Source organism: Corvus hawaiiensis, chromosome 22 (assembly GCF_020740725.1).
Source record: "Corvus hawaiiensis isolate bCorHaw1 chromosome 22, bCorHaw1.pri.cur, whole genome shotgun sequence".
NCBI lineage: Eukaryota > Metazoa > Chordata > Aves > Passeriformes > Corvidae > Corvus > Corvus hawaiiensis.
In genome coordinates, this window is record NC_063234.1 from 4,376,649 (window position 1) to 4,395,679 (window position 19,031).

The 19,031-nt window shown below is 47.1% G+C and overlaps 2 protein-coding genes across 14 annotated transcripts in view; both read left to right on the top strand.

Annotated features, from left to right (window-relative positions):
- CAMTA1 (calmodulin binding transcription activator 1) overlaps nt 1–11,597 on the top strand; it is a 235,325-nt gene extending 223,728 nt beyond the window's left edge. For 6 of the 13 annotated variants that reach the window (XM_048326080.1, XM_048326079.1, XM_048326081.1 and 3 more), the window contains 2 exons: nt 2,083–2,153; nt 8,100–11,597. In XM_048326080.1, coding sequence (XP_048182037.1) covers nt 2,083–2,153; nt 8,100–8,163 — 135 coding nt within the window. In that variant the 3' untranslated portion in view covers nt 8,164–11,597. Of the gene's footprint in view, nt 1–1,971; nt 2,154–8,099 lie in introns of all 13 variants that reach the window. The other 7 variants (XM_048326088.1, XM_048326089.1, XM_048326087.1 and 4 more) reach the window with 3 other exon arrangements.
- A 3,450-nt stretch (nt 11,598–15,047) lies between these two features.
- Nucleotides 15,048–18,838, top strand: VAMP3 (vesicle associated membrane protein 3). The gene is made up of 5 exons (XM_048326049.1): nt 15,048–15,164; nt 16,380–16,461; nt 17,059–17,217; nt 17,821–17,872; nt 18,626–18,838. Coding segments are annotated over exons 1-5 (315 nt in total). The 5' UTR covers nt 15,048–15,162; the 3' UTR covers nt 18,646–18,838.
- The last annotated feature ends 193 nt before the right edge of the window (nt 18,839–19,031 follow it).

Here is a 19,031-nt window from a genome sequence, read left to right on the forward strand (position 1 = left end):
CAGCAGGCTGCTCTGTTCCGTCTCGCACCTGAGAGGTCATTAGGGCAGCAGGGTTTTTGTCAAAAACTGCCGTCAGAAACATCACTGTTTGTGTGCTTATTGCTCCTGTTTTCAGCAAGGGAGGGGTGGCCTGGACCCCTGCTTCCATGTAATGTTCTGTAAAGAAAACTTTGTTGTTGATCACGGGGTTTTATTGACTTGGAATTGCAGAGATCATTTTCAAGGCTCAAGAGTGAGAGCATGAGCTGGGCTAAAGCCTGCTGGAGCCACCATTATTTGTTTAACTATTTAGGCTAACAAAGAAGCAGCAGCTGATGACATTTGTTTCCAGACTGTGACTTCTATGCTACCATTTTTTGTTGTGTGTCCTTGTTTCTTTACAAGTTAAAATTTGGAGTTTTTACTAATAACAGGTGAAGTAGGAATTGGATTAAATGAGGGCAAAGGCCTAGACGTGCCCTGAGGGCAGGGGTTGCTGTCAGCAGAGTCTGGTATTGGAGGAGAAACAGTTGTTGCACTTTTAAGGCTTTGCGTGTGGAACAGCATATGAGAAATTAGCAGGAAGCAAATTCTGGAAGTTTGGTAGCATTTCCAGGTTTTGCCTGGAGTGACCACTGATGTGTGATTGATGGGGAAATGGGGCAGCTCTCTGTCTGGAAAAAGTAAACTGTGAGCTATCTCAAAATGTACTGACTACTGTTCTGCCAAAGTAAGTCTGTAATAGCAAAACATTCTTTGCTGCTCTGCATTCTGGTAACACCCTGTGTGTCTGCTGCTGGCGTGCACACACATGAAGAGCATTCCCAGGCCTGCTGATGTGCACAGGCTGACACAGCCCCTTGTGCTGAGGGCATGCCTGCAGACGTCTCTGTCTGTAATACACGAACAGGGTGTTTTCTGTACTCGTGCTGTTGGAGATAATGGTCGCAGCATTTGCTCCTGGGTTTCAGTTTTAAAACCTTTCCAAATTGATTGGGGTTTTTTTTTTCTGGATTTATTTGGGTGACATTACACCAGGATCAGGAAGGAAGGAGAGGCAGGAGATTTTACTGGCCAACTCTTGTGAGACAAGACTTGTTATCCTTCTGCAGTAGAAATTAAAATACCTTTTAGGGGGAAAAAAAGCCCATCCAGTTGCTGTTGCCTTTAAGTAACAGTTAAGGAAACCTGCTTCAGTGGAGGGATTTCAGCTACTCACCATGCCCCACTACACAAATGTTTGCCTGCGTATCAGTCAGACTATCCACTGTAGCCTCCTGCAGAAGAGAGCTTTGCTCCCAGTCTGGGTGTAGAGTTGAACAAATAGCACAGCTGCTTGCAGCGTGACCCTCTCTGCCCTACCCTTGGCAGGAGATGATCTGGAGCAGATCACAAGGAGTGAGTCTTTCCCATCACTAGGTGGTGACCAGTGAGGCACCTTCTGCCTACAGCAAAAGTTGCTCCCTGGGGCGGAACAAGTGCACTTGTTACCTGTGACCATGAGTAATAAAAACTGTCTTCATTCACCTTCCATGTACAAATAAACCCCCTTACCCTGCCGTGTTCTCATGGTTTGATTAAATGCTGCTCTCCAGTTTTGGGGGAGCAAGTGTGTAGCATCTGAAGTCAGTTCTCTGGTAAGTACAGCTGCATTTCATACCTGAATAAACAACATCTGCCATGTTTTGTTGTTCTCTGCATACTCTTCCCTCTTTTGGCATTTTAGCAACAAACCTTTTCCTACTCCTGTGCATCTGGGACTTGTATATTTTATGTGGTTTTAATCTGTGCCGTGCAGCAGGCATTGTATTGAGGTACCTGGTTTCTCACATCTCTTAGTAAGATTGAGAACGGGGGAAAATTTCAAGGGGTAGGAAAGTCCCATTTGTTTGAGTTCAGGACGATGTGTGAAAATGTCATATTGGGATATGCGTCACTGTACCTGCAACAAGAGTTTTCAAAGTAATTTCTTTTTTCATTAACCTCTTGCAGGGGCTGAATGTATTTGGAGCTCAGATGTGTGTATTAAATTGCAGACCGCGTGCTCTCGGGTGTCGTTCTTATTGGGCCTTTCTGTCTTTTTTGTTTTGCTGCCTAAATGAGGTATCTGGAAAAAGGCAAGATCTCCCTTGTCTTAAATATCCCACAGACCATTTCAGCTCTCAGAGCAACAGGTAACTCGCCAGCCAGCCTTCTCTGGCTCTTGCACCCTGTCCTGTAAACTGATCTTCAGCATTCGGACTCATTCAGCATTTCCCTGGCTGGGCATTACGGAGTCACTCTGATGAAGCAGCTTTGTGTTACGCTTTACCCATGAAGCCATCGTTTGCTGTGACTTTTCCTGAGTAGGGCTGGTTCATTTGCTGACACCTCGTACAGGACTGGGGAGGGCACGGGGAGAGGAGCTGCCACTCGCTGGGGCTGTTGCTTTCTACATTGCTTCAGCACATACTGATGCACCCTCTGTATGGTGTCCAAATGAGCAACACAGTGTGAAAGGCAGAAACTTGGGCTGGCTGGAGCAGTTTGGGAACCAGGATGTATCTCCCAAGAGTCAGGGTTCAAAGCTCATGTTTGAAATCATCTTCTCTTCTTTCAGTATGTCAGCACCATGGCTGTGATTTCAGACACCTTAGCAGTGGTCATCTCTATTGCACGTGCTTTTTCCTTCCATCTGCTCTTCCGCACTTGCAGAGGGAGTAACTTTGTGCCTTAGAAGTGCTTACTGTCTAGAGAATATGTTATTGAGGAGGTGTTTGTTCAAGGCTTCATCGGTGCGAAATCAGATGTACGGTCCTTGCAGTTTTGTGCATGGTTTCAGAGCTGCTGGAATAGGATGGTGCTTTTTTGTTTGGAGACCTGCAAAAGCCAGGTCCTGTTTCCCATTCTGGGGTGTTCCACTTGCAGCTGGGTGTTACTTGAGCTGTCCTCACTCCAGCCCCCATTCAGCTCGGGGAGGTGCTCCCAGAAGTGATCCAAGCCAGCGTGACAGTGCTTGTAGACTCCTGGAGAGGTTTGCACACCATCCAGCAGCACCTGGCCTGCTGCTATCACTTCCAGTGCCCTCATTTCCTCTGTTGTTTAAAAAAATAAGAGTCTCACTGCAAGTCTACCAATCTTCTCTAAGAACATTCTTTCTGCTGTTCAATTCTATAAATCCCAGTAGTGTTCTTTTTTCTTAGAGCAGTCTATTAATGCTTGTAACCGCAAACGCTACGCTTTGGTTCTCTTCCCCTGCCTCAATTTAAGAGTGGAAAAATGTTAACCAAAGAAGATTGCCTTGTAGCATGAAGGCAGTGCTATATTGTTCACTTACAATCTCTTGTAGCAGCACGTACTCAGAAGATTTCTATTTTCAAGGGTCCTAATTTGTCCAAAATTCTTCCCTCTATTTTTTAACTGCAGTTAAAAATTTGGAGGGTTTATTACGCTGAGTATTAATGAAGAGGAAATACCAGCCCCTGCTATCGAGACTTTATATTGCTGTAATCAAATCAAAGTGCCACTGAGTGAGGAACTCAAGAGAAGAAGAGTTAACAAAAGACTGAAAGGACTTCAAAGACACAGGAAAGGCTGCAGTACAGACTATCCAAGAAAGAATTAATTGGTTGAAGACAATTAGTTTTAGATTCTCTTGACAAAATGTTTTAGATAAAGCATTACCTTAGTGCATGCGCTGGTTCTGGCACCTCCTGTTTATCATGGTTTGAGGAAGCAGCATGGTGTTCACAATAGCACCTCAGTGCTTCCCCAGTGACACTCTGGCCATGGATTGGTTCCATTTTTGGTAACGTTTGGAGGTATTTCAGTTCACTGTGGCTGTGCCTGCTGCAGAGCCTGTGGTGAGCAGGACTGCCCTGCACCAGCTGCCAGGAGAAGGAAGAACTTCCCTGGCATCCCAGGGCCAACTCTGGAGAGAGGAGGAGAGACTGACAGCTGCAGACTGCAAGTTTCCATCTGTACCAGGCAGTCTGTTAGTGGAATAAAGGACTCACAGTACCTACCTGCACTTCCCCTGCAGTGAGACACATGCACTATTGCATATATTGAACAAAGAGATCCACTAATTAAAAAAATATGGTAGCTTAGTGAATTTGGATGGTCATCATCTTGAGGCCCACGTGTGTAAATGCTGTGGAATGCAGGGTTTGTTTTAAGCCATTACATGCTAAATAGCATCTTTCACTAATGTACCTCTGGCAGATTTCAGTTTATACCCTTAGGGAAATTCTCTACTATTTTGTGTCTGTGTTTTTCAGCAGTAATTATTACACCTGCATGTAAATGATGTAAATCACACCTGACCAAGGAACGTGTTGCAAATGTAAAGTGTTCAACACTGTCCCATATGCCATCCTTGTCTCTAAATTGGAGAGACATGGTTTTAAGGATGGACCACTGGCTGGATGAAGATTTGGCTGGATGGCCACGTGCAAAAAGCTGTGGTCAGTGGCTTGTGGTCCACGTGGGGGCCAGTAGTGGGGCCACTACTGTTCCACATCTTTATCAGTGCCATGGGTGGTGGCATCAAGGGCACCCACAGCAAGTTTGCTGACACCACGGAGCTATGTGGTGCAGTCACACGCTGCAGGGCAGGGATGGATCCAGAGGGACCTGGACAGGCTGGAGAGGTGGGACTGTGTGAACCTCAGGAAGTTCAACAAAATAAAGTGCAAGGTCCTACACCAGGGTCAGGGCAATCCCCCCCACACAGGCAGGTTGGGAGAAGTGATAGAGAACAGCCCTGTGGAGAAGGACTTGGGTCATGGTTGATGAAAAACTCACCCTGAGCTGGCACTGAGTGCTCCCAGCCCAGAAACCAGTTGTGTCCTGGGCAGCATCCAAAGGAGTGTGGGCAGCAGGGGAGGAGGGAATTCTCCCCCTCTACTCTGCTCTTTTCAGAATCCTGCACACAGTTCTGGTGTCCCCAGCATAAGAGGGATGTGGAACTGTTGGAGCAAGTCCAAAGGATGCCATGAAGCTGATAAGAGGACTGGAGCACCTCTCCTATGAAGACAGGCTGAGAAAGTTGGGGCTGCTCAGCCTGGAAAAGAAAAGGTGGTGGAGACCTCACAGCACCTTCCAGTGTCTGAAGGGTGCTACAGGGAAGCTGAAAAGGGACTCTTCATCCAGAACTGTAGTGATAGGATGAGGAGTAATTGATACAAATTGAAAGAGGAGAACTTAAGGTTAGATATTAGGAAGAAATTCTTTTCTGTGAGGATTAAGAGACAGTGGAACAGGTTGCCCAGAGAAGCTGTGGCTGCCCCATCCCTGGAAGTGTTCAAGGCCAGGTTGGATGTGGCCTTGAGCAACCTGCTGTAGGGCAATGTGTCCCTGCCCATGGCAGGGGAGTTGGGCCTAGATGATCTTTAAGGTCCCTTCCAACCCTTTACATTCTGTTTCTGTGATTCTCTGTTTCTGAACAGGACCTGTATTAGTGCAAACGCTGAGTGCTGCAGTAATTAACTTCTGTTGGCATGTGTGTTCCAGGCAAACAGATGGGATAGTTCTGCACCAGTACAGATATTGCATGCTGTAGGTTGAAGTTTGCAGCAAAGCATGTCTTGCATTCTTCCAGCAAAAGTGCTTCATTAGTGTAGCGCTTGCATGTGAAGTGCTAAAGTAAGGAATAGCATGTCTCAGTGGAAGAGCCACCAGCTTACTTAATGTGCATGTTCTCAGTGAGATAATAACAGGTTAATTTTACATTACAGTACTGAAGTGCAACAGAAAACACTTGGAAGTTGCACTGCAAATCATGCATTAATTGATGGTATCTTAAACACAGTTAATCTAAGCCTTAAAAACTGTCCATTGCACAGAGGCACAACACCTTTTCTAGCACAGCACCAGGGATTTTGGCTCTCCTGCTTCTAAATGGTGCACTACTAGAAATATTGGTTATAAATTCAAGTGAGAGGCTGCTTTTCTGCTCCAATAAAATAAAACTAGATAGACTGAAGATGAGTAGCTTGTAATTTGTGACTGGTTTTGGCTTACTGTGCCAGCCCTCCTGTTTCTTGCAATGAGAAGGGGATCTAGCTGTACTCAGCATGAAGAACCCCAATGAACTTAGATAGAACTCAGGCTGTCAGCCTGAGTAGAGGCTTGTTGCTGCCTTCTGTGCAGTGCTGGAGTCTCCACTCTCTTGATGTCAACAGGCTCTTTTAGACACCATCTTGTGTAGAGCCAAAATCTTCTGTAGAAGATTTCTCTGTGAAGTTGTAGCAGGCAGTCAGGCTCGGCATAGCACTGTCCAAGTAGGAACTGAGAACCCCTGGTGCTGCCTTGTGCCTTCCTCAGCCTGGGGACCAGAGCACTGCTTGGCACCTGGGAGAGCCTTCTGGGCTCCTGTTCTGGGCTTGGATTTCAGGAATGCTGGGGCCCCTTCAGCAGTGGCCATCAGACTCTGAACACACTGTGTGCATTTGGACTAGCAGAGCCCTCTGTCTTTCCATACATGATACTCTCCAACAGTGGAATTAAGATAATTAGCAAAGGTCTAACCTGCATACAGGTTAGTCTGATTTGACCCCTGTTGGCCACATTTCACAAATACTGAGAATGCATTTGAGTGCTAGAGCTTTAAGTCAGCTAAAACAGAGGTAAAAGCAGCCAGCTCCCTTTTCACTGTGGTTCTGACTAACAGTACATGCAGAAAAATGACTAAATAAAACGTGAAATGGAGGTGTATTTATAGAGATCAATTTATAGCCTTCATTGTATCCTTATATTAGCAGGCTGGTGCAAGAGCCAGAAGAAGATGTGTGGGTGTAAGTCTACGCACAGTAGCTACAAACTGTCACTGCTGCTTCTCAGCTCTCCTGACATGTTTTATTACTTTTATTTACTTGGGCTTTGTTAAATGCTTTCACTTGTAGCTGGTTGCATTACACAGATTTGCATCTCTTACACTATTTTTTTGTATTACACCTTTGTTACTTGTCCTTTCAAGTTTTTGCAACATCACATGAGCACTTGAGCCTGTACATGCTTAGCTAGATCGCCTTTCATTTTGAGCTGTAAACTGCTCCTTTTGTGGGGGACTTCCCCTTGCAGGAGCAGAGGGAGGACATGTAGAGGCACGTGGCAAAGGGACCTCACTGCAGAGGAAATCCCTGCAAGCGGAGGCAGAGCCAGCCCCAAGCACAGCTGGGCACCTTTTGTTTTAGGGGCAGCATGGAAATACCTCTGGATTTGGTCTGGCTCCTCTGCAGGGAGCCTGCACTGACACACAGCCAGGTTCTCAGCCTGAGCAGAGGTTTTGCTGCTGCCCAGCTCCAGTGCAGAGCTGTTTCACTCAATGGGATTGAAATGATTCCCTTTTCTTCATCCTTTAATTTAATTTTTAACTTTCTTGGCTTTCAGTGATGGTTTAGTTCTTGTGCTGACAGGTTAGAGGAGGTAAGGTATGGCATGCATTTGAGAGAATTGAGAACTGGGGCATGAGGCCACATCTAGGAGGAGTGACTTCCACACTGTAGGTTCATCTCCCTTGGCACACAGCATCCTGCACTGCTGGGAAAATACACCAACATGCTACCAGCAACATAAAACGTACAGGCACCAGCAGCTGGAGTACTTGTGAAACAAAGTACCTTTCTTCACACCCATACCGGTTCTTCTGCTTGCACATAAATACTTTCTTACGTTAAATTCTTGTATCAGCACCAGGCTTCCTTTCCAAGCTGGACAGACTGATTTTCCCCCACTGTGCTGTCGCTGCCTCAGCACTGTGTGGAGAAAAGGGCTCAGCACTGAACAGCCCCTTTGCCACGACAAATAGGAAGCAGCTGCAGGGTCAGGCAGTGAACAGCAGTCCGGGAAACCTCAAGCAATCAGGCCAACACCAGAACAAAACCCAGCTGTAGTTGCCACTACTGGGGGAAAACATTAACTGGAACCAAGTGTCTCTCCAAACGTGTTTGTCTGGGATCTCCAGTGGTCCATTCTTGCACTTCCAACTGTTTATGGTGTTGGGAAGGCGTTACCCTCCTGCCATATCTCTGGGAGCTGCCTCTTCTGCACGGGAGGTTGGAGTGATGAATCCTTGTGATTGTTCTGTCTTCAAGAGATTTGTAATAGAAGTGTTACATAGCTCCTCTTTGTTTTTTCAGAGTGAAAGAATTGAAAAAGGCCAAGGAACTTGAAGATACGCAGCAGCATCCCGTAGCAATGTGACATTGCTTTTCAGACTGTTTTCATTTTCTGTTTTTAGCAGAGACATGCAACAACAACAAAAATACCCACTGCAGTTCTGGAAATACCAGCTGCAGGATTTTAACAGTAATGTTTTGGTCATTGCATTTGCACTTTCATGGACAACTTTTAATTTGTTCAGCAAGACATCTTGGAACTCAATCTTCTGTTGGATCGTGGGGAAAACAAGACACCAGGAGGAAATCGTGAGTTGCTTCATTCTCCGAGAAGGAAGGAAGAAGCGATTAATTATCCTTTTCATATAGGGCTGTATTAAACAACATGTGGAACTGTACAAATATTATACCAAAAATATTGTTCAGAAAAGGTGGGAATGCACAAGCAACACAAGAATGCTGTTCCTGCACCTGTCAGTCATCTCCAAGAAACTGAAGCTTTGAGAGTCTCAGTGGAGGGGCTTAGATCAGTACATCTTTATTGGGTCCATGCATCCTCATTTCCTTCGCACTCCTGTCTTTTGTGTTTTATTTAAACCTCTACAGCACACTTAATGCAACTTTTTAAATCTGCAGGTTTTTAATACATCCCGTGGGAACTTACAGGAGGGGTTGGTGTATGAGAGACACGGGTATTGCATGAGGAACAGAGAGAGCAGCTTAAGCAAGTTTTACACATTTTTTTTTTGTATTTTTACTAGAACCTGCAAACATATCAGCTGTCATGTACTTTCTCTCATGTTCAGCACTTTATTTTCTAGCCTTACCTTCATGTACTATTGTTTTAATTAAGTTCTTAAATAATTTGTAAAACATGTAGCTTTTTCTCTTATGTACTTGTCAAACCTCTTGTCATTTTGCAGTCACGTACATATGTTGCCTGGACATTTTATGCCACCTAAAGATCAGTGGTGCTGCATTCTGGCCAGTAAATTTCTTATTTTGGCTACTTCATCAAAATCTGGGCAGTTTCTGTATATATAGAAGGTAGAAATGGAAAATGAGAAAAAAATATTTGAAAGGGAATATATTGATTAATTACTAAATATTTTATTCACAAAGGGTCAATAACTTGGCAAGATAAAATTATTATTTGTATAGTTTTGTCTGAATGAACGAGAAGAGTGTGGATGTATTGTTTGTACATATTGTATATATTAAAGAGATATGTGCATGAACTCAAGAAAAAGAAATGAACAAAGCAAAGCATTAGTGGCTATGGTCTGTAAAATGAAACAAAAACTTTATTTCACTATAAGAAACTTTATTTTAAATGTTCTTTAGAAGAACATTTTTGCTAAAGCATGACTAAATGGCAAAAAAAGAGCTACTGTATTTAGACTTAGGAAAAAAAGGCAGAGCAACATTACTTTAAAAAAAAAAAAAAAAAAAAAGAAAAAAAGGATATGTTTACATTTGATTTTGGCTACCAGGAGTTTGGTTCAGTTGGGTTTAATTTATGTATTCCTTCCTTTTTTTTTTTTACCCCCGTCTTTTTTTTTTCCTTTTTTTTTTGCCAATGGTGCCAAGTAATGTGAATGCTAATATTGCTTAAGAAAATTAAGTTACTTTTGCAAAGCAGATAATCATAAGAGTACAAAAACCGTATTTAGCTTAACACCATACACTCACTCCAATAAAGAACACTTAGAATGAACATAAAATGAAAAAAAAATAAATAGTACGAAAGTAGAAAATATGTTTCACATTTTCATATCTCCTGCTGGAAGTCAGAAAATGTAATAAAAATTGCACAAAAAATTTTAAAAAATTAAGTAAAACTTAAAAAAAAGATGCAAACTGATCCTGTAGGGGTGTCATGGTATATTGCTATTTCCACATAGTGAGGAGCCAAAGAAATTAGATTTTTTTTAAATTGAACTACTAATTTAAAACTGTCACAGATTCTCAACAATGGGAACCAGTTCTGATCTTCATTACACAGGAATGTAAGGGAAGAAACTCCTGAAGTCCGTGTCATTACTTGTGGGTCACGTACATGTGTCTGAGATCAGAAACTGCTCCTGTCTGTCTCGCTCATGGCAGTTTGAAATTTCTGAATGAACTTGTGTAAATTTGAGATTGTTAGTTTTGGAATAGTTGTTCTTGCTTGATCCCGGCCACCAACTGCAATGTTTAAACGCAAGGCTTGTTGTGAAGCCAAAAAATATTCACACATAAGAAGCTTTGAAACTGGTGTCTTTAAAAGAAGAGTAAAAACAAAGATTGTGGCAAAAAAAACTGGGGTCAGTGCTCTTGGTGCCTTTTCTATAATTGTACCTGTTTTTAATTACTTCTTTTCACTGCCAGCATTGAATTACAGTAGATGTGCTATAGCTCATTACCAGAATTCTCTTGTACATTTCTGAACTGCTGCTTTATGACCTGATTCAATTTTAAAAAAAAGGGAAAAAGGCGAAACAAATGGCCTGGCGCTCGCACTGTGCCTGTGGGCAGCCTCGAAGCCTCGATTTACTGTCTGCAATTGGAATCTTAACCATCAAATTTTCCTCTCACGCCAAAACAGAACAGGAGACGCTGAAGAATCTCCTTTGGAATGAATTGGAAATGCTCTGTATTAGTACTGGAAGAACTCTTGACATTTTGAAACTGAAATATTGCACCCATTAACGAGTACGTAACAATATAGAATTGATCTGTTCCTAACAAGAGTAGTGACCTCAGTGGAAATGTTTTAACTCCTTGTCTTTACAGAAAATGATTCAGTAATATACAGAGCTATTTCAAATTACTCTTCCAGATCCATGGGCCTGGTGGTGTATCTACTAATCTAGATCCTGCTTCAGCCAAACGTTTAAGCCTGTACTGGCTGTTAAACATGCAGGCAGTTCTGCAGCACAGCTCCAGGACTCCCGGCATGCTTGAAGCCAGGTACAGCTCCCAAGTGCTTTGTTGTGTCGGGCCGTAACCCTTCAGTGTGTCACTGGGGAGGGAGGAGCACTCCCCCACAGTGAAGTGATTCTTCAAACCCTCTTCGTGGTTGTGGAACTTAACATTTTCACCTAAGATAAGTAAGTGCAGCTTTCTAGGAAAATTCAAATTCCCAAGTGCCAGGAGCCAGATCTTCTGTCTTCTGATAATAGAATCGCTCCTTTGTGAAACACATTCGACAGCAGTAATACTGTGTGAAAGAAATACAGAATATAACATGAACCCCCTCTCTGGTTGCACGCTTATGGCAGTTCCACACAATAGCTGGTGCCCAATGGGGGGTCCCCAAGACTTGCATGTAAAACTAGTATAGATGTCTTCTCTTTTGTAAGTTTTATTTTTGTAACTGTGCATGTAAAGCATCACTGAATCAATGGATCTGTTGAAGAACTCAGCTGCTGGAACCATGCAAAATGTTTTGAATTGCCCTTAAAATATGGAAAATGTTTTCTGAATGCTTTATATTCTTTCTGCTGTAAATTAAAAAAGAAAATTTCCCCATACAAAGTGTGTGCCTTCTTCTGAATACATCTCTTCCATCCTACTTTGAGAGCGAAGTAATCCTTTAGTCACTGTAAGGAACCACAAAAAAAATGTTTCTGCTCTACATGACCTGCTTGTAAGTATATTGCATCTGATTTTTTAGAGGTTGTAGTGTGACAGTCCACAGCCTGCCCATGAGCAGGTGCAGCCCCCAGAGCTTGCTTTGTAGTTCCTCTTCAGTGGACAATCCCATCCAGGGTTTTCATGAGAAACCATGTAGACCTGGAAGCAAAATGCTTAATCCTACAGTGTACACAAAGCAGAGTCAAATGGCAGAATTGAAGAGGGCTGCTGATGCAGAAACCTAAGAGATGCAGTCATTACTGCACTAATCAAATACGCAGCTTACATGAACTGGTCCTCAAGAATGAAACTTGCACCAGACTACAAGGCTGGCCCAGCAGACAAAACGCAAAACCAGGTTTAGTAAATTAATCGTCTGGTCAGTCTGAGACTATGTTAGTACCATTATGAGCAAGCTCTTCCAAAACTCAGCTCCACAACAGCAGATGAGATTTCATTAAGAGAGTTTCTTGACTGCAGAGAAAGTTCAATTATGTTTCTCTTTAAGAATAAATCAGCATTTAACTCTCCAAATTGCTCTCTCATTTCCCCCCATTTTTCCATTTTACATGGCTGTTAATTGCTGGGTTCTTTACTATCGCGGCGGGTTGACCATCCTGAAAGCAGACAGAAACCGACCAGCTGTGTCCACTCCCGCACTTCCTCCCTTATCCCCAGGGGTATGGCGGGAAAGAACTGGAAGACTAAACATGAGGGAAAAGAATGCTTGGGGTGAGATAAAGTTTAATAAGGGGAAAAAGAGAAATCACAACACGTGGTGCAAAGGCAGCCAGTGCCTCCCTCCCACCAGTGCCTTGCGGAGGGCGATGTTCCCTGGCGGAGTAGCCCCGGGACTCCCACGGGAGCACCGCCAGCAGCAGCCGAACCCCGGCGTGTGACCGGCCCTGCTCTGGTCACCGACAGCGGCGTGCGGGTGCCGGGGCAGCATCGGCTCCAGCCCCGCCGGCACCCGGGGCAGCGAGCGCGGGGGCCCCGCCGGGCGTCCCTGGAGCCAGGGCGGGGACGAGGACAAGGAGAGCCCCGGGCCGCCCGCGGACACCAGTGACAGCACCACGAAATGCACGTGTCTCTGTGTCCGTGTGTGTGTGTACGTCTGTCTGTCCGTGTGTGTGTCCGTGTCTGCGTGTGTATCTGTGTGTCCGTGTCTGTCCGTGTCTGTGTGTGTGTGTGTGTGTCCGTGTCCGTGTCTGTCCGTGTGTCCGTGTGTGTGTCCGTGTCTGTGTGTGTATCTGTGTGTCCGTGTCCGTGTCTGTGTGTGTGTGTGTGTGTGTGTCCGTGTCCGTGTCCGTGTCTGTGTGTGTATCTGCGTGTCCGTGTCCGTGTCTGTCCGTGTGTCCGTGTGTGTGTCCGTTTGTGTGTATCTATCTGTGTGTCCGTGTCTGTCCGTGTGTCCGTGTGTGTGTCCGTGTCTGTGTGTGTATCTGTGTGTCCGTGTGTGTATCTGTGTGTCCGTGTCTGTCCGTGTGTCTGTCTCCGCGGCCGTGTCTGTGTGTGTATCTGTGTGTCCGTGTCTGTCCGTGTGTCTGTCCCCGTGTCTGTGTATCTATGTGTCCGTGTGTCTGTCCCCGTGTCTGTGTGTGTATCTGGGTGTCCGTGTCTGTCCGTGTGTCTGTCCCCGTGTCTGTGTGTGTATCTGTGTGTCCGTGTCTGTCCGTGTGTGTGTCCGTGTCTGTGTGTGTATCTGTGTGTCCGTGTCTGTCCGTGTCTGTCCCCGTGTCTGTGTATCTGTGTGTCCGTGTCTGTCCGTGTGTCTGTCCCCGTGTGTGTGTGTGTATCTGTGTGTCCGTGTCTGTCCGTGTGTCTGTCCCCGTGTCTATCTGTGTGTCCGTGTCTGTCCGTGTGTGTGTCCCCGTGTGTGTGTGTGTATCTGTGTGTCCGTGTCTGTCCGTGTGTCTGTCCCCGTGTCTGTGTATCTGTGTCCCCGTGTCTGTGTATCTGTGTGTCCGTGTCTGTCCGTGTGTCTGTCCCCGTGTCTGTGTGTGTATCTGTGTGTCCGTGTCTGTCCGTGTGTGTGTCCGTGTCCGTGTGTGTATCTGTGTGTCCGTGTCTGTCCGTGTGTCTGTCCCCGTGTCTGTGTATCTGTGTGTCCGTGTGTCTGTCCGTGTCCGTGTGTGTATCTGGGTGTCCGTGTCTGTCCGTGTGTCTGTCCCCGTGTGTGTGTGTGTATCTGTGTGTCCGTGTCTGTCCCCGTGTCCGTGTGTGTATCTGTGTGTCCGTGTCTGTCCGTGTGTCTGTCCCCGTGTCTGTGTATCTGTGTGTCCGTGTCTGTCCGTGTGTGTGTCCGTGTGTGTGTGTGTATCTGTGTGTCCGTGTCTGTCCGTGTGTCTGTCCCCGTGTCTGTGTATCTGTGTGTCCGTGTCTGTCCGTGTCTGTCCCCGTGTGTGTGTGTGTATCTGTGTGTCCGTGTCTGTCCGTGTGTCTGTCCCCGTGTCTGTGTGTCCGTGTCTGTCCGTGTGTCTGTCCCCGTGTCTGTGTGTCCGTGTCTGTCCGTGTGTCTGTCCCCGTGTCTGTATATCTGTGTGTCCGTGTGTCTGTCCGTGTGTGTGTCCGTGTCTGTGTGTGTATCTGTGTGTCCGTGTCTGTCCGTGTGTCTGTCCCCGTGTCTGTGTATCTGTGTGTCCGTGTGTCTGTCCGTGTCCGTGTGTGTATCTGTGTGTCCGTGTCTGTCCGTGTGTCTGTCCCCGTGTCTGTGTATCTGTGTGTCCGTGTCTGTCCGTGTGTGTGTCCGTGTCCGTGTGTGTATCTGTGTGTCCGTGTCTGTCCGTGTGTCTGTCCCCGTGTCTGTGTATCTGTGTGTCCGTGTGTCTGTCCGTGTCCGTGTGTGTATCTGTGTGTCCGTGTCTGTCCGTGTGTGTGTCCGTGTCTGTGTGTGTATCTGTGTGTCCGTGTCTGTCCGTGTGTCTGTCCCCGTGTCTGTGTATCTGTGTGTCCGTGTCTGTCCGTGTGTGTGTCCGTGTCTGTGTGTGTATCTGTGTGTCCGTGTCTGTCCGTGTGTCTGTCCCCGTGTCTGTGTATCTGTGTGTCCGTGTCTGTCCGTGTGTCTGTCCCCGCGCCCGCTCGCGCCGCTCCGTTGTTGCCGTTGCCGTTCCCGTCACCGCCCGGGGCGGGCAGGGTCGGCACAGCGCCCCCCAGCGGCCGCAGCCCGCGGACAGCGGCCTGCGGGGGCACGGCCATGGCCCGGCCCCGCCCCAGCCCCCGCCCCGGGGCCGGCCCGGCCCCGCTCCCGAGCCCCGTCCCAGGCTCCGCCCCGATCCCGCCCCGATCCCGCCCTGGGCCCCGCCCATCGCCTCCGCCCCGATCCCGCCCCGGGCTCCGCCCATCGCCCCCGCCCCGATCCCGCCCCGGGTCCCGCCCCGTGAGTCGTCAGCGCGGGGCGCCGCGCGCAGTTCCCGCTGGACCCGCCCGGGTGCTCCCGCTGTGGCCCCGTTCCCGTCCCGCCGTCAGGATGTGAGTGCGGGGCGAGCGGGGGCAGCTGGGGAGCGGGGCGGGAGCAGGGCCCGGTCCGGCGCCGCGGGCGGGGGCTCCGGCAGGGGCTGCGCGGAGGGGCGGTCGCGGCCGGCGGCGGAGGCGAGGCCCGGCCCGGCCGTGCCTTGGGGCGCGCCCCCTGCGCCGCTGCTCGGGCCGGTACCGGGGCGCTGGCCTGGGCTGCGCTGGCCTGGGCTGCGCTGGCCGGGCTGTCCCGCCAGCCCCGGGCGCGTCTCAGAGCGGGGCCCGCCCTGCCGGGAGAGCGCCTGCTGGGCACCGGGGCGTTGCTCTGTTCGGAACCTCGCAGGAAGCCAGTGTCATTTCCGAGGCTGTTCACCTGGAACTGGCCCTGAAGCAGCACCGAAGGGTGGCGGCAGTGCCAAAACAGTGATACTGTATTGTACAGGGCCGGCTCTGAGCCTTGTCCTGGGTCACGCGTTGTGCCTGTACTCACTAGATGCAAGTTAGAAGCTAACGTGCAAACGTATAAATACAGGAAACAGTAAGACTGGGCTGTTTGGAGTGCCAGGATGCTCTAAGCAAGCATCTGATGTGGAAGAACATGGACGAGGAAATTGAGTACAGATAGTTCCAGAGAGACGCATTAAAAACCGGGCAGGTGGTGAAAAAGTAACGAGGAGTATGTGCAGAAGCTCTTGCATCCATTACAGAGTGTTGTAGCTGGTGTAAAGAACTCTGTTATGAATTCAAAGCTTACCAAAGGTAAATTCTTGTATTTGCCAAATACTTGTTTCTTCTGGTGCTTTCTCTTGCTCTTTACCAACCATTTCAAAAGAATAGAGAAGCATTGCTGGAAAATCACATAGTTAGTATAAGTATTAAGGTTTTGCATTTAATTTTTTGTAAACTACTGTTGCTTGAAACTTAGTACTTGTGTTCATATGGGAAAGCAAGGACACCCCTGAGCCCAAACTTCTCACTCTTTGAGCCCTATGGACCACTGTTGGAGCTGTCCCCTGCCTCATTGCAAAGTGTGGTATTAGCAAGCCACTGCTGCCTCTTAGCACAGCAGGCAATTTGTTGACAAGATGTTTGGGACAGTGTGTGACTTGTGCCCATTGTCAGCTGTTAAATCACCATTTCTCCAGTAAGAAACTGCCCTGTTTTTTTTCCAATGATACAAGTTCCCTGCTTTCAGGACTGTCAGAGGTATAATGATGACTTTCTTTACTGCAGGTCAGCCAACGTCCCCGGAAGCTCAAATATGGCTGCTGGAGGCAATCGCCGGCTTCAGCAGACTCAACACCAAGTAGATGAGGTAAAAGTCTGGTCTGATAGTAGTGTCATCCTCTTCCTGCAGGAAACCTATGTAATTAGAAGGGATATTTTTGCTAAAGCAGTTTCCCCTTCATTATATGAAGGGGAAGCAGCGAGAAGTTCCCAGTGTCCAAACACTAGCTGCAGTCTTGGTGCTTGAGGATTTGACATAAGTAAAGATAAAAACCTTTGCTTACAGAGAATTAAGTTTCTTCCTCGTCAGTAGCCATGAGAGCTGACTGCCAAATGTGATTTTTGTGGAGTCCGAAAGCCAGGCTGGCTGGCAGGTTTTTTTTTGATGTGGTTTACTGTCATGTTTATATGCCTCAACTCCTTCTGAGGCAAATCAGGAATTATTTCCCACGTTTGAAGGAATGCCAGCACTACTGACTTTTTAAAGTAGGCACTAGGGGCTTCTAGCCACAGGTGAATTTCATAGTTTTCTTTAAGCTTATGACTGCATATACTAAAAGGCAGTAGCTCCTGCTTCTGTGACAAGAAAACGCTGAGTACCACGTGTTGCTGTCTGTTGGCTGCAAGTATGTTCCACTGTGTGTCACACAACTGGTAACTTACTGTAAGCATTGAACTGCTCTAGGTTGTTGACATCATGAGAGTGAATGTGGACAAGGTATTAGAGCGAGATCAGAAGCTGTCAGAGCTGGATGACCGCGCTGATGCCCTGCAAGCAGGAGCTTCCCAGTTTGAGACCAGCGCGGCCAAGCTGAAGAGGAAGTATTGGTGGAAGAACTGCAAGGTAACCTTGGCTTGTGTGCTTACACTGTGCAGTATTGCAGGTCAGCATCTCAAAAGGCAGAAAAAGTTTAGCCAATGTTATTTAAGTTAAAGCATGGCTCAGTGGCTGGGTGAAGTAACAACAAGCTGCATTACTGGCCATGTTGCCCTATGCAGGATCTTGTCTAAGATGGTAATGGCCAGAGGGGAAGCATGTCAGTAATCTGAGGCTTTGAGAAACAGGAAGAAAAGGCTAAAAATGCATAGCTTGAATTAGTGTGCAGGAAGTATTAGAAAGTGGAAGAAGCTCACTCAGACTCCTGTACTTGTAGCTGTTGCCAAAGGTTGGAGTCGTCTTTGGTGAGTAACTAAACAGCTTGTGTATTCCCTCGGGACAGTGTTTATGGGGAGAAAACCATATTGCTCTGTTTGCCTGTATGCATGGCCTGCCATCCCTGAGTGCTAGTAGTGGACTGAGCTTGCTGACTGAAGAACTTTTGCTTGCCATGTTAGATCTGACAAACAGTGCTAAGTGTCCCTTGCAGGGGCTGTTTTCCTGTACCCTGAGGGGCAGTTGATGCTGTTGCATGGTGTGTAGTAAGTGTTGTATGGCTTTTTTTCACAGATGTGGGCAATATTGATAGCTGTTGTTGTCATTATCATCATCATCATTATTGGTAAGTTTGACCAAAATGGGGATTTCTCCTAGATTTGGAATGGATGGTGTTAATTTGCTGACTGGTACAGTTTAAGCAAAGCCAGGATATTCAGGTGGAAGTATATCCAACATGAATTTGAAATAGCAGTGAGGGATTTAATAATTGCATGCAGTGAGTGGCAAACTGTGATAACGTGGGAGCTCCAGTACCAGAATCTCAACCACGAGTGAGGGTGACAAAGGTGAAAGTGGAAATAGCAAGGACTTGGAAACCAGGAACAGACTTGGGGTTTTTTTTTAAAGGTGCCTGTTGCGGAAGTGTAACATGAGATTCCACACGCCTTCCTTGTCTGAGAACCGTTATCATCTGCCTTGGCTTCCTGCTAGAGGAACCTTTTTTGGTGTGGCTTTGTGTAGAGGTTTTGCTGCCGGGTGAAATGAGAGACTACCGTTGGGTTAGGATAGAGAGCCAGGGCCTGTATGGTTCAGTCTTTTGAGTCTTCATGTAATCGCCAAGTATTTAATGGGAAGACAAAGTTTTTAAGTTTGTGCTATAACAGTAACAAACACAGCAGTAACCATTGACATCAGAGACGTAGTCCTGGTGTGCAAGCACAAGGGAAAACTACAACTAAGAAAACCAACATGGGCAAATTCTTAGATTTAAGGGATTTAAGAGGGATTTATCTCTATTATCTTAAATTCTTAAAATGCACGATTATTATGGTGAGGTGCTGAAGGACATCGTCCAACCTTTTTCTTCTCTTTGTAGTCTGGAGTGTGTATTCATGAGTTACAAGAAGAAACTCAGATCAACTGAACGTGCCTTTGAGAATCTTCTTCAGCCTCTCCACTTCAAACCTGCTGCCTTCTCAGCCCGTTTACTGCTGTTTAAAGCAAAACTATTTTGATTACTGAGATGTTAACTAACTTTACTGGTCGCCTTAAGACACTCCTGTCATTAATTACTAACCAGCACAGCTCACCACTCGCACAGTGCCTTAATGAACCGGGGCGCGGAGCTGCCGGGGCGGGCCCGGCTCCGGGGTCCCGCTCTGGATCCCGCCGGGCCACGCCCCCCCGGGCCACGCCCGCCGGGCCACGCCCCCCCGGGCCACGCCCCCCCCCCCGGGCCACGCCCAGGGGCGGGGCGGCCCTGCACGTGGCGGCGGGGCATG

Bases quoted from the DNA above. Each gene is read 5' to 3' on its own strand.
- VAMP3 (XM_048326049.1), top strand. The intron at 16,462-17,058 runs GTAAAAGTCTGG...GAACTGCTCTAG, and splicing joins CTCAACACCAAGTAGATGAG to GTTGTTGACATCATGAGAGT. The intron at 17,218-17,820 runs GTAACCTTGGCT...TTTTTTTCACAG, and splicing joins ATTGGTGGAAGAACTGCAAG to ATGTGGGCAATATTGATAGC.